The 12,380-nt window shown below is 39.9% G+C and overlaps 2 protein-coding genes across 2 annotated transcripts in view; one reads left to right on the top strand and one right to left on the bottom strand.

Annotated features, from left to right (window-relative positions):
- Nucleotides 1–12,380, top strand: part of LOC139911338 (uncharacterized) — a 279,947-nt gene that overhangs the window by 11,760 nt on the left and 255,807 nt on the right. The gene's annotated exons all lie outside the window — the stretch shown is intronic.
- The window catches only part of LOC139911345 (scavenger receptor cysteine-rich domain-containing protein DMBT1-like), a 40,395-nt gene continuing 29,816 nt past the window's right edge, over nucleotides 1,802–12,380 (bottom strand). The window contains exons 21-25 of the mRNA XM_078284948.1: nucleotides 11,283–11,395; nucleotides 8,733–9,047; nucleotides 5,477–5,806; nucleotides 3,879–4,178; nucleotides 1,802–2,622 (exon numbers count right to left, since the gene is read on the bottom strand). Coding sequence (XP_078141074.1) covers nucleotides 2,615–2,622; nucleotides 3,879–4,178; nucleotides 5,477–5,806; nucleotides 8,733–9,047; nucleotides 11,283–11,395 — 1,066 coding nt within the window. The 3' untranslated portion in view covers nucleotides 1,802–2,614. The remainder of the gene's footprint in view (nucleotides 2,623–3,878; nucleotides 4,179–5,476; nucleotides 5,807–8,732; nucleotides 9,048–11,282; nucleotides 11,396–12,380) is intronic.

The following is a 12,380-nucleotide window of genomic DNA, read 5'->3' as shown; positions in this document are numbered from 1 at the left end:
GAACAGTTCTCTTGTTTTGTTTTCTACAATTGTTGGCCAGAACTACAATTTAAATGTTTTATCTTTTTCTTTTCAAACGAGCATAGATGATTAAGTAAAAAAACAAATATCTCATAACATAATAAAAGCACGGGAAAATGATCTACAGCGATGTAAAACAGTAAGGGAATACAGGAAATGAGCACAAATTAATCCTTTAAAGGGTTTGATGCAAATTCTTTGATGCAAATTCTGTTCTGATGTACAGTATGTCTCTATAACAAAAATGCCAATACAATGTTACCTCTCATTTATGGAAATTATTACTATCTGCCGACGTCTCTTTAATTCACAACGGATATCCAAAATTTTTAGGGGGAACCCAAGGGGAATGAGCTCCTAAATGAACTGAGATGCAAATATTGGTTTGTGTAGGAGAAGAGGTGATGGGGGGCTGGATGCTTGTTCAACAACACTGACCAGCGGCAAACAAATACACAATATAGAGCTACAACACTATGAACTGCAGCACTGAGCAGCAAGATAGCTTCCTGTCGCTACTTGTTGATCATAATAAAGCTGCAGCACTACTTTTTGATGAGTTGTCTTATTCTTTTTTGCTAACCACTTCATAATGCCCATTTTTAATGAAAAAGTTAGAATTACAGGATCTAGGCTACTACTCAGAGACTCATGAATATGGAAGGTCATCTATGCTAACTCTACCCACCAACTTCATTGAAAACTTGAAAGTGATGAAATTCTTCAGATGGTAGATCAGAATTTGGCGTAAACAACATGAAAGCATGGATCCATCCTGCCTTGTAACAACGATTCAGGCTGGTGGTGGTGGTGTAATGGTGTGGGGGATATTTTCTTGGCACACTTTGGGCCCCTTAGTACCAATTGAGCACCTTGTTGAATCTATGGCACGAAGAATTAAGGCAGTTCTGAAGGCAAAAGGGGGTCCAACCCGGTACTAGCAAGGTGTACCTAATGAAGTGGCCAGTGATTGTATATATACATATATATGTGTATACACAGTATGTGTGTGTATATCCGTATAAGTATACATATACACACACACACACACACAAAGTATGTAACGTGTTTAAGTGTAAAAATATGCTGAAAAAAAATATCATTTGTTTAGCCCACAAAATACAACTTTTGGTGGACGTTGACTGAGCAGGGACAACAGAGAAGTTGACAATTTTCAACACATCCGACCCTCCATTAACTCCATTATCTTTCCTTCAAATTTGTCTGCAATAGAAAATACTGACCTCCGGCGAGGAACTGTATGAGGAACTGTAGATGCTGCAGCTTACCAGAATTTAGCTGAAAACAGAAATGGATGGATATACACTCACCTGTCCCATGGAGCTGATCAGCTACAGACACCAGTCAAAATATTTGTATGTAAGTATATTTTGGCAGGTAAAAATGTAATATTTTACATTTTAAGTAAATTCCAATCATTTTACCAATGTAATATAAGTCAAATATTATTTAGACATTGAAATGCCTTTCCATAATAATGGTATAATAATCATAATCATCATAATCATAATAATATAATTATTTCATGCTTTACAGCATGAGAAAAGGCAGAAATGTCATCAGTGCAAACTAGCACTGAGTGACATGAGAAAAAAGCATTAAGTACAAATGAATAAAGAAATCAAGGTAATTACAAATGTAAAACAAAAAAATAAAATACAAAACACAGGAGAGCTGACAAAATCTGTACTCAGTAATGGAAGCAATTTAACGTGTAGCCAAGTACAATACTAAAGTCAAAACATAATTAGTTTACAATTGATTTTATTTTGTAAAAAGTGCATTCCCTCACACATTTTCATGGTTACATGCATCTAAACGATATAATCCAGCGGCGCAGATTAAAGTTTCCTCTCCATCTTCACCATAAACCAGGGCAGGAACAAAGTTTTTTGCTCACCAGCCACAATGTCTGGTGTTTATTTCCAAAATTGACCAACTACTTCCAGTATTTGACTCTAAACTGATTTACCTCTAACCTCTAAACGATGGTTGGTTACCTGCTAGAGTTGACTAACTTACCAGACGCAGGCTAATGTACCAGCATGTAGCCGGTGGTAAATCGAGCCTGCTGTATACCTGCAAATGCAACAGAATTACTGTCATATACAATCCTGCCAAGTCAAAGAAGGTTGCAGGAAGTGAATGCAGTTCTTATACAGATTAAGGTTTGCATGAGAAAATAATATAAAGGTTTTTATTCCAAAAGGCTTTTTATCTATTTTTGAAAAAAAAAAAAATGTGGGTGATATTCATGCAATGTTTGTAAAAGCTGAAGCTTTGTTGAAATGGTGGACGTCTGATTTGGAATTAAAACCTTCATATGCTGCAAAGGAGAGCAACAGTGACTAGCAATGACTAACTGGAGAGAGCCCACCTCATCACATGCTGACAGAGACCGGGCCTCAATTAAAGACAAACACAACCAAAAAGTCTGAAATTAAAAAAAAGTCTGAAAACTAAAAAAAAGTCTGAAAATTTCCTTTAACAAACTGTAAAACGTCTCATCTTTGATCCATTGTTAGTGGTCAGGTGGCAGTGGCTCAACATCTGTATGACTGTCTGGATGTCTTCATGGTGCTGCAGAAGATAACGAGAAAAGTCATCAGCTTGGAGAATTTTTTAACCTCATTATTCCGAGGACATGACTTACTGTAATTATCTCATTATCTCAAAATATCAAACTCTGATTTACTGTAATTAGGTGAATGATTTAGGTTAGGTCCTAAACTGTTGATGATGTCACATTTATCAGGAGGATGCTTGCCTCCTTGAAAAATAAGTTGATGGTTAAACACACAGTTGGCAGATCATGAAGTTTGGCTTCAGTTGGCAAACGTGTTATCTGTGACTTATAGCTCCATGGTTGCTCATATTTTTTACTGCTGTTATATCGAAATCACGACTTAATCATCTCATTATCTCAAGATAACAAATTAATGGTTTTGCTGAGATCACAACTTTTGTCCCATTGCTGTTGCCTTCATGAGATGCGAGCCGAGTAAGCATGAAAGTGTAGGCAGACTAAAATGGAATTGACAATGTCAGAGGGACAGATCACGATTGATTAGTGCATCAGATTGTAAAGGTAAGGTATGACACAGGCAGAAATTGCAACAGTAAAAAAGTAAAAAAAAAAAAACAACCCACAGACGCTCTTGGTTTCCATATAATTCAAGTTATTCCTGGGAAAAATCCTCTGCACAGGAAGTGATGCATTTTATGTTTGTTTGGAATGAGCAGAAGAACTGGGTAGTTAGCATGAGCAGCAATACCTGCCCCTTGCAGGGTGACGCCTCCGTCTGGCACAATTACCTTGTGGTGCCAGTAAGCGCAGTTAGCTTGACGCTAAACCTGACATTATAACAAAAACCCCAACTATTATTGATTGAAACAGCTTCTATAGAAGGCTTCTATTAAAGGCTTTATCATTAACTGAAATTATTCCCTATTGTAATAAAGACAAAAACAGCCAGTTTTAATTTCCTGCCTAGCTTGAGGCGCGTTCCGCAAGTCTGCAGCTGGATGGTATTGACCATGGCTGACAGACAAAGAGAAAGAAGAGAGAGCCACCTACAGAAACTCAAACTTCATCAACAGAAAATCCAAGGAAAAAGACGTCACAGTAGCGCCCACAAAGGTGGAGACAAAAAAACAAAAAAACAAGAAAAACACCACAGCAATGACCGAAGATGGAGACAAAATAAAAATGAAAAAAAACACCGCAGCAATGAGCACTTGGCACCAAAGATGGAGACAAAATACAATGAAAAGGAATCTCACTTAAAAACTGACTCGCAATCACACAAAAAAACCCACCATGCCTATTTTCTCACCTGCAACACTGAGTCTGATGGAGTCGCTGTGAGGGGTGGAGACGTCTCTATCTTCCAACCTTTTCTGATACCGACAGCGGTACGACCCTTCGTGACCATAGTCCACGTTGGGGATGACAAACGTCACCGCGTTGCTGCTGGACTCTCGCTCCAGCCTGAAGGAGCCGGAGGTTTGCTCCAAGGTGAACAGACCACCCAGAAACTCCTCCAGAGCCCTGAAGGAGCAGCTGATGTCCACTCTGGTACCCCGTTTAACCTCAGCACTGGGGCTAGCAAAGATTTCAGGTTTGGGCATGGGTCCTACGACAAGAAACAGGTTTTGATATTGTTTGATTTGGTTTGGCTCAGTACAGTTAGTTTATTATTTATTTAGTAGTTTATTAAGGGGTTCACGTAAACCATAAATTACAAAACTAGACCAATAGTTAAAATATGGTCATAAAAAGTGGTCAGACCCGTTCATAAGGTTCACATTCGTTTGTGTGGTGTAGCTTAGTTTAACTTAGCTTAGCTTAGTTTGGTTTAGGACTGATTTTTTTTCACAGTGATAAAACACAGACGTGAAGTAATAAACCACAATTATAAAAGAGAGAACAAATGCAGGTGAGACCAAACAAACCAATGGGCTTATAAAATACAGCTCATCGCAAACCAACCAAATAAAAAACAAGATGTAAGCATTGTTGATTGGTGTGCTGTGTTATATCTATAGTGCTTAAAATGGCTAACAAGCAGTGTTTGTCTGTCTGGCACTGTATGGATATACATACAGTATATATACATATAGTTCTATGCACTGACCATTAGGAGCCGGTCTTACCACGACTGTATAATTAATGCCAGAAGCTAATGGCCACCAGCTGTACAACTAACACAGCTTTGTTAAATACTCAGTCCTGATTGACCAATGAACAACAAATGAACTAAACAGAAAATACAAATAGAGAAAATAAATTCACAAATCAGAAAACACAACACTCAAAACAATCATCACACAACCACGTTGAAGAAAACAAATTAACATTTTACAAAATAAATTAAAAAATCAAGTAGCCAACGCTAACATGCAAAAGTTAATGTGCTAATGCAAACATGCCAATGCTACATGGGAAAGGGCCCAAATATTAGTATAAGCATGTTAGCATAAACATGTTATTGTTATCATTACTGTTCAGCATTAGCATTACGCTAATAGCTAACTTAGCTAAATTAGCATCATCTAAGTCAGACAAAGTAAGCATTAGCAGTAGCATGTTAGCATTAGATTGTGATAGCATTTGCATTAGCATAAGCATGCTATAATTAGCATTAAGCTAATGAATATTTAATTAGATTAATTTCTTCAGTAAGTAGCCGTGTAATAAATGTGATAATCTACAGCAATGTACAGCCCTTCAAATTGGGGACTTGACTCACCCTGTTGGGGTGTATTTTGCAATAATGACTGACAGTACATTATCCCTTACATAGACAACTTTTGCAGCCTATCAAAGGGGGCGAGGTTTTGGTTGTGTCTATTATGGAATTGAAATGGCAGCTTTAAGGACTGTGATTGTGTATTTATGTAAGTGTTTGCTTGGATAAAATGCATCTCCTACCTGAACAGATGACACCAGAGTTCTGACTGTGGTCACACAGGTCTTGGAAGCTGTAATAGTCTGTATCAGCGTATGTATAAAGAATACACTGGGTTAAAGACCTCTCACCGCCACCACACTCCATGTTATGCTTCAGAATTGGCCCTCGGCTCCGGCCAAAGTGAACCCCTGTTGGTGCTTGCAGAGCAAAGCCGCAGCCCAGCTGCCTGCACACCACCCCGGCCTGAGTCATCCCCCAGTTAACGTCACATACTGTTGACCACTGTCCATGTCTAAACATCTCCACCCTGCCGGAGCAGCGGTTGGTCCCATTCACAAGCCTCACGCTTTCTGAAACATCAAGAAGAGAAAGCATCTGTCACATTCATATGATCTCTATTTTATTCATGACAAAAGGTAGATGTAATGTTTTCCTCAGTAACAACCAAAAGTTAGCTGGAGAGCCGGTCTTCCATGTCAGGCACATTACTTTAGAAATGTATTCTGTTGCAATTACTAATTATCAAAATTGTGATCAGTAACATAGCATTACTCAAAGTCAGTTGTGTATTCTGATTACACCACTTTCAGTTACTTTTAGATTACTTTGTCATTATTGAGGTATTAAGAAAAGATACAAAAAGGTGAGAAATTACACACTTGAAGCCACACTATGTAATAATTTTATGTAAAAATAAACCCAACTTGTCAGCCTAAATCACAAAGTGGGGCTGCAACAGTGAAGAGCGTCCCATCCCCAATAATTGAGATGCTGTAGATTCTCCTTATTTGCCCAAATTATATTCTGGAGTCAGTATGGTGGGAAATTTTCTAACTTGAGAGTGAAATATGAAATTTGCTCTCAGACCAGTCAGGTTGGTAAACATGAGCATGCTTTGTGCTGTTTACTGATGTCAAGTTACATTGCATTACAACAGACCATTTTCCAAAGCATACCATACTTTATTTGATTTTTTTTTTAGGTTTTTCCTCCCAGGCAGCCATTCTTTTCCATTTGTGGTGGAAACACTTGGTTTTAGTGGTATTGCATTACCAAAACTCCCTCTTAGCTCTTGCACACACCCCTTAGCAGTAGATTGACTCCTTCCTGGTCCAGCCTTCCAATTTAATATTTTGCTGCGATTTCATCACGGCAGAAAGAGGTATGTTCAATGACGAAACGGATTGTGCTATCTTTTATGCAGTTTATTGAGATGGCACTGAAATAACTTGTATATAGGTTATGAGCCAAATTTACCTAGCAAGTGACATCAAATGCCAAAATGCAAGTGATTTTTTTTCTATTTGGCCTCGAAATTGATCTACAACCACACTAAAAAAAAATCTATATTAGCACCAAAGAGCTCAAGCAAAGAAATGCAGCAAACCTGAATCCCTTATTTGGGTAGAAAATGTAGGCTAGACTGTGTGTTCCGTGGTCTAGGAGAGAAAGCTGTAGGCGTCCAATACTGCCGTGAGAGGTTTTACCATGGAGTCTATTGAACACCCGGTGCGTCCTATACAGACGCAGAAGGGAACCTTTAGTGTCATTATAGCGACGCCAAGGGATTTGACAAAGAGTCAACATAGGACGAGTTGGGAATGAGAACGGGTTGGAGCTTCCCACCAGACTTGCAGACTTTTCAGATCAAGTTAAAAGTCTCTGCAAGTTGATTTTTGTACTGTAACTAAATTAATGGAAATGAATGGCTGCCTTTGAGGTAAGAAAGACACATTTAAAAATCTAAAAAAGCATGGTATGGGGCGCGCTGATGTCTCAACCGATAGAGCGCGTACCATTTAGGCTAAATCCTAATCGCATAATTCTATGCCCTTTGCTGTGTGTCATCCCCTCTCTCTGCCCTGTCTTTCCTGTCTCTCTCCACTGTAACTATCCAATAAAGCAGAAATGCCCAATTTATTTTATTTTTTTTAAAGTATGGTATGCTTTGGGAAATGGTCAGTAGTGATGTGAAGTATGCGTGTAGTAAATGGGCTAAAATATGCCAAAAAAAGTGGAATCATCCTTTAAAGACAATATTCTATGGTTGCATATAAACCGTGTGTCAGTGTCATTTTTTAAATCATGATATTACAGTCATTAAATGGTGTTTCACTTAAACACAAGATTACCGCTAATATCAACAGACGAGTCTCTCCTTTCAACAATCTGCATATTTAAGATAAAAGACCTGAAAATGATTGTAGCTTATGTGCTAGACATTGGTCCCTCAAGAAGGTAACGGTAATTATTTCGTTGCCAACAAATGATGCAGTCCCCTACTGACTACCAATCACTAAAAAATGTCAAATACTGTATGTTTTGACTGTAACTGTTGTGCCCCCATCAGTCCCAGCAAACATTCTGACATTGAAAAGATGTTGATACGATGGCCTGCACCAGTGTAGAAAACACATAAATATAGCGCCAAAATTAAAGTTGAGATGACGTCCATAGTCATCTCTAGCTAATCCTTATTCCGATGTGGGGTCAAAATATTTTCCAAAGCTGTTTTAATATGAATTTTTACCATGCCATAACATTATCTTACATTACAAGAACCACCTCCTACACACCACACGACATGAGCCAGCACATTTAGTAACAGACTGATCTCTCAGAGGTCATTCCCTCCAGTGGCCACCAGACCTTTTAATGCCTCTCCACTTGGATGCATTATGGACTCCTGTGACTCTTTTTAACATATTATTACTCTTAACCTACCATTATAATGGACAATCTGGGCACGTACTACACTTTCTAAATTATTATATTTATTATGGTTATTATATGGAACTGTTGCTTTTATTCTGAACCTGTACCTTGTTGTGTCCTTATTTGTATTTTTGTTTTAAACTGTAATGTTTTGTTGTATCCTTGCACCTTTGATACATTTGCTGTCCACTGTGAGCTGCTTGGGCACTGCAATTTCCTTGGGGATAAATAAAGTATCTATCTATCTATCTATCTATCTATCTATCTATCTATCTATCTATCTATCTATCTATCGATCGTAACATTTTTGTCCTCGTTTGGGTTGACGTACAACTTGGCACATTGCCTTCCATCAAATACTTGCTGGGGTGTAATTTTGAAATTGCAGGAATGCAGTGGTGAGGTGCATCATGCCCCCAAAATTAATCAAAATCTGTTCAGTGGTGTTTGAGAAAATAACATAGGATGGGCAAACAGATGAATGAACGAACACACAAACGGATGGAGACTGATCCATCGTCCCTATCCCCCATCCTGACGATTAACGACCAACTGCGTTACCTGAACAGACAACTCCAGCATCTTGACTGTGGCCACAGCTTGTTGTGTTGAATCCTCTTAGTGAGCACTGCATGAACGACATCTCATCTGTGAAGCAGCGGTCGTTGGCTTGCCATATCGGCCCGCTGCCCTCGCCGAAGAAGGCCCGTCCATGAACGGTGCGAGGCTGACCACAGGCCATCTCTTCGCACACCACCTCAGCATCCTTTAAACCCCAGTCATCGTCACACAGTGTCCCCCACTGACCGTCATGGTAGACCTCCACCCTGCCGGAGCAGCGATCGGTACCGTTGGCCAACCTCACCCAAGTTTCCTCTGTAGCAGCAGTCAGAGTGAATGAAGACAAGATGGACATTTTAATCTTCAGGCTCTGCTGTCAACATGATCTTTCACATCTAAAGCTGGTTATTTACTCCAAGTAAGGCACGCATATGCAAACTCAAGTGCCTGACCTACGCAAGCTGTCTGCTTACATAGCATACACACGTCCAGCAGCTTCCTCCAGCCCTGTCCGAGGTAATACTGCATTTATCCACAAGGGGGAACTAAGCCACTAGTCTGGAGTTTGGAGGCATTCAATTATCTGGAGCATTGACATATGAGCAGGGCGTTTAAAATGGCTACCATAGAGGAATGTGTCTTATTACACATTCTCCAGCTAAAAAAAAGATGGTACCAGATCAGCCAATTTGTCTCTTCTGACAGAGCCACAGCCAGGAAATGACTTCTTCATTGGTAGTTGTTTGTTTAGCAGTAATTTTCATTTAGCGTCCCTACCTGAAATGCGAGATATTGCAGCAGACAGTAGTGTTGCATTACTAATTTTGGACTACACATTTTGCTTTTGCTGCGTTTGTGGAGGGTATGAAAAATGACCTCCATTATAAGTGACAAAAAAAACAGACACCCCCATTTTTTAAATTATTTATAGCTACTCTAATATGGCAGTTTTTTACAATGGCTATTCCATTTAATATGCTGACAACTATTTATTTTTGTCAGTAGGTGTCGCTATAGCACCAGATTCCGTAGGGAAGCTTCCAGCTCGAACCGGAGTCAGTCATGCGCATTGCAGAATAAACTTGGTGTGCTGTGCTGTGCACACAAATCATTTATGTGTTCTTTCCTTACTGCTCCACAGGTACGTAAATATATTAAAAGTACTTAAGTTAAAGTTAAAAATGTACCGAAACCTTAGATAAGCATCCTGTTCGGGTGGTGACTTGACATGGGTGCTCTACAAGAGAGTTTAGCTGTGATTTGGTTGAGGATTGTGTTGTGTAGATCCAAAAAGGGTACAACACGATACTGATACTTGAAAACACACCAAAAATATACCAAAAGAGAAAAATGTAGAATAAACTACTAAAAACCTCTACAGTACAGTACGGTACAGTGCGGTACTTGTTCAATGGAAACTCATCAAATCAACCAGATGCAAAGTGCAAACAGCCGTTTCTTACCTCCACAGATGACTCCAGGAGTTTTAGTTTTCCACAGCTTTTCAAGCCTGTGCAGCATCTTGCTGCTGGTCCAGGTACCCCTAGGCCTGAGGCCGGTAACACGTTGCTTTGCATCGCTGCATGCATTGTTTATGTCGAGTATGTAACGGGTCTAAAGGTTCATACTGACGTCACATTTTCATTTTTTTTGTTCCTCTCCAGTGGCTAGTCTTACCATTACATTTACCCTCAACCAGATAAAATCCTATTCTAATCAAAACCTCTCAGTTCAAACTGACTGACTTTGTAGCTGCCAATGCCTCCGTAGAGCATGTTAGACCCTCTTCATACATCATTTTTTGACAAACTACAGTTGTTATGTGAAATACTTAACATCATCCTTGACATGAATAACTCATAACTGTAACATTATATGGATATGACATCATGTATATGGATCACTACAACAGCCCACATTTAAAAGCGCACTTCGTGAGAACAAACTCAAAGTATGCTTTTTTTCTACTGCGTACAGTGATAGCCTTTTACACCATATAACCTGCATTAGTTCTGCAGAGAATTCTTTCTTGAATGTTATACAGTACAACGGAACTTGTGTACTGTAGCACAATACTAGTATTTCTCAGCCAGCTCGAATGGTTATCTATTCTTTTTGGTTCAGCACTGGTGCCAACATGTCTGGTAGTGTCAAATGGTGCAGGCATTAACAACACACAAGCGATGTACACTCCTCATCAGTATCCCAATGGAAAGCTAAAAGGTACTGATGCTGTATCATAGTCATAGTTGGACCATTAGGGGTACAGCACAGTGCTGATGCTGTACCCTAATCCATAATAGACGCAGAATGGGTACAGTATGGTACTTATATTGTACCACAGCCACAGTAGATCCAAAAAGGGTACAACACGATACTGATACTTGAAAACACACCAAAAATATACCAAAAGAGAAAAATGTAGAATAAACTACTAAAAACCTCTAAAGGTCATGAACCAAAGAGAAAACTAATGGGTACAGTGCGGTACTTGTTCAGTGGAAACTCATCAAATCAACCAGATGCAAAGTGCAAACAGCCGTTTCTTACCTCCACAGATGACTTCAGGAGTTTCAGTTTTACAGTTAGGAAGGAGGTGCCTGAGCCCCCCACAGCCCAAGTGTCGACACACCGCCTCTGCATCTCTTTCAGCCTCCCGCGTCCTGGCAGAATAACACCTCTTCGTCCACTGGCCGTCACGGTAGTGCTCCACTCTTCCTGAACAGCGGTTAATCCCATCCAGCAGCCTGGAATCACTGACTACAAAAGTGAGAAGACAAAGTGTCACTGAAAGCAATCCTATCCTATCTTTATCAGATTAAAAGGGATCCTATGTGTAAATTTGAAGATATCGAATATTTGTACAAAATATTTGTAAATATTGATATACATAATGGCGCGAAGGTATTAAGGTATGAACAAATGGATACTCCCGAAGCCTAGTTAACACATCTGATTAAAGCACTAATGTATCTAGTAGCAGCTAGCATTAGCATGTTCACATTAACATCAGTGTGTTTGCTGGCTAGTTAGCTAGCTAACAGTTTGTTCAGGTTAACTGAGCTGACTCAAGCTACAACTCAAGAGTGTTTTGGAGTAGAGACTAGGGCTAAAGACAAGACAGTTTACTGTGTCACAGTAACCTACATTTGGAAACAAATCCACCTTATCACACTATTCACTTTTACTGAGAACGTTACTGAATGGATCTACAGCCACACCACAACAAGCTGACTCAGCTGCTCTCTGTTTCTAGCTTGATTGTTTTATATCTAGCCGTTATTTGCGAACAAACCATTCTCCACAAGACCTCCATGATGGTGCCAGCCATGGCTGGTAAGCGACTGCAAAGTCTCTATTCCTTTCCCAGGTACCTGAGCAGACCACGGCAGCGTTTCCGTTGAGGCTGCAGCCCGAGTCAACTCGCTCCACGATGCACTGTTTGACTGAGCTTTCCTGTCCGGAGCAGCTCATGTTGAACTCTGTAGTATTTCTGGGGTCGGAGTGGTACAGCTTCACCACGTTTCCACAACCCAGCTGTCTGCACACCACGTCTGCACTGGGCCTGTCCCACCCGTCCCCACACAGCACCCCCCACTGGCTGCTATGGTACACCTCCACCTTTCCGGAGCATCGACCGCTGCCATT

Source organism: Centroberyx gerrardi, chromosome 7, assembly GCF_048128805.1.
Source record: "Centroberyx gerrardi isolate f3 chromosome 7, fCenGer3.hap1.cur.20231027, whole genome shotgun sequence".
Taxonomy (NCBI): domain Eukaryota; kingdom Metazoa; phylum Chordata; class Actinopteri; order Beryciformes; family Berycidae; genus Centroberyx; species Centroberyx gerrardi.
Note: the sequence above shows the minus strand (reverse complement) of the source record. Positions and strands in the feature narration are given on the sequence as shown.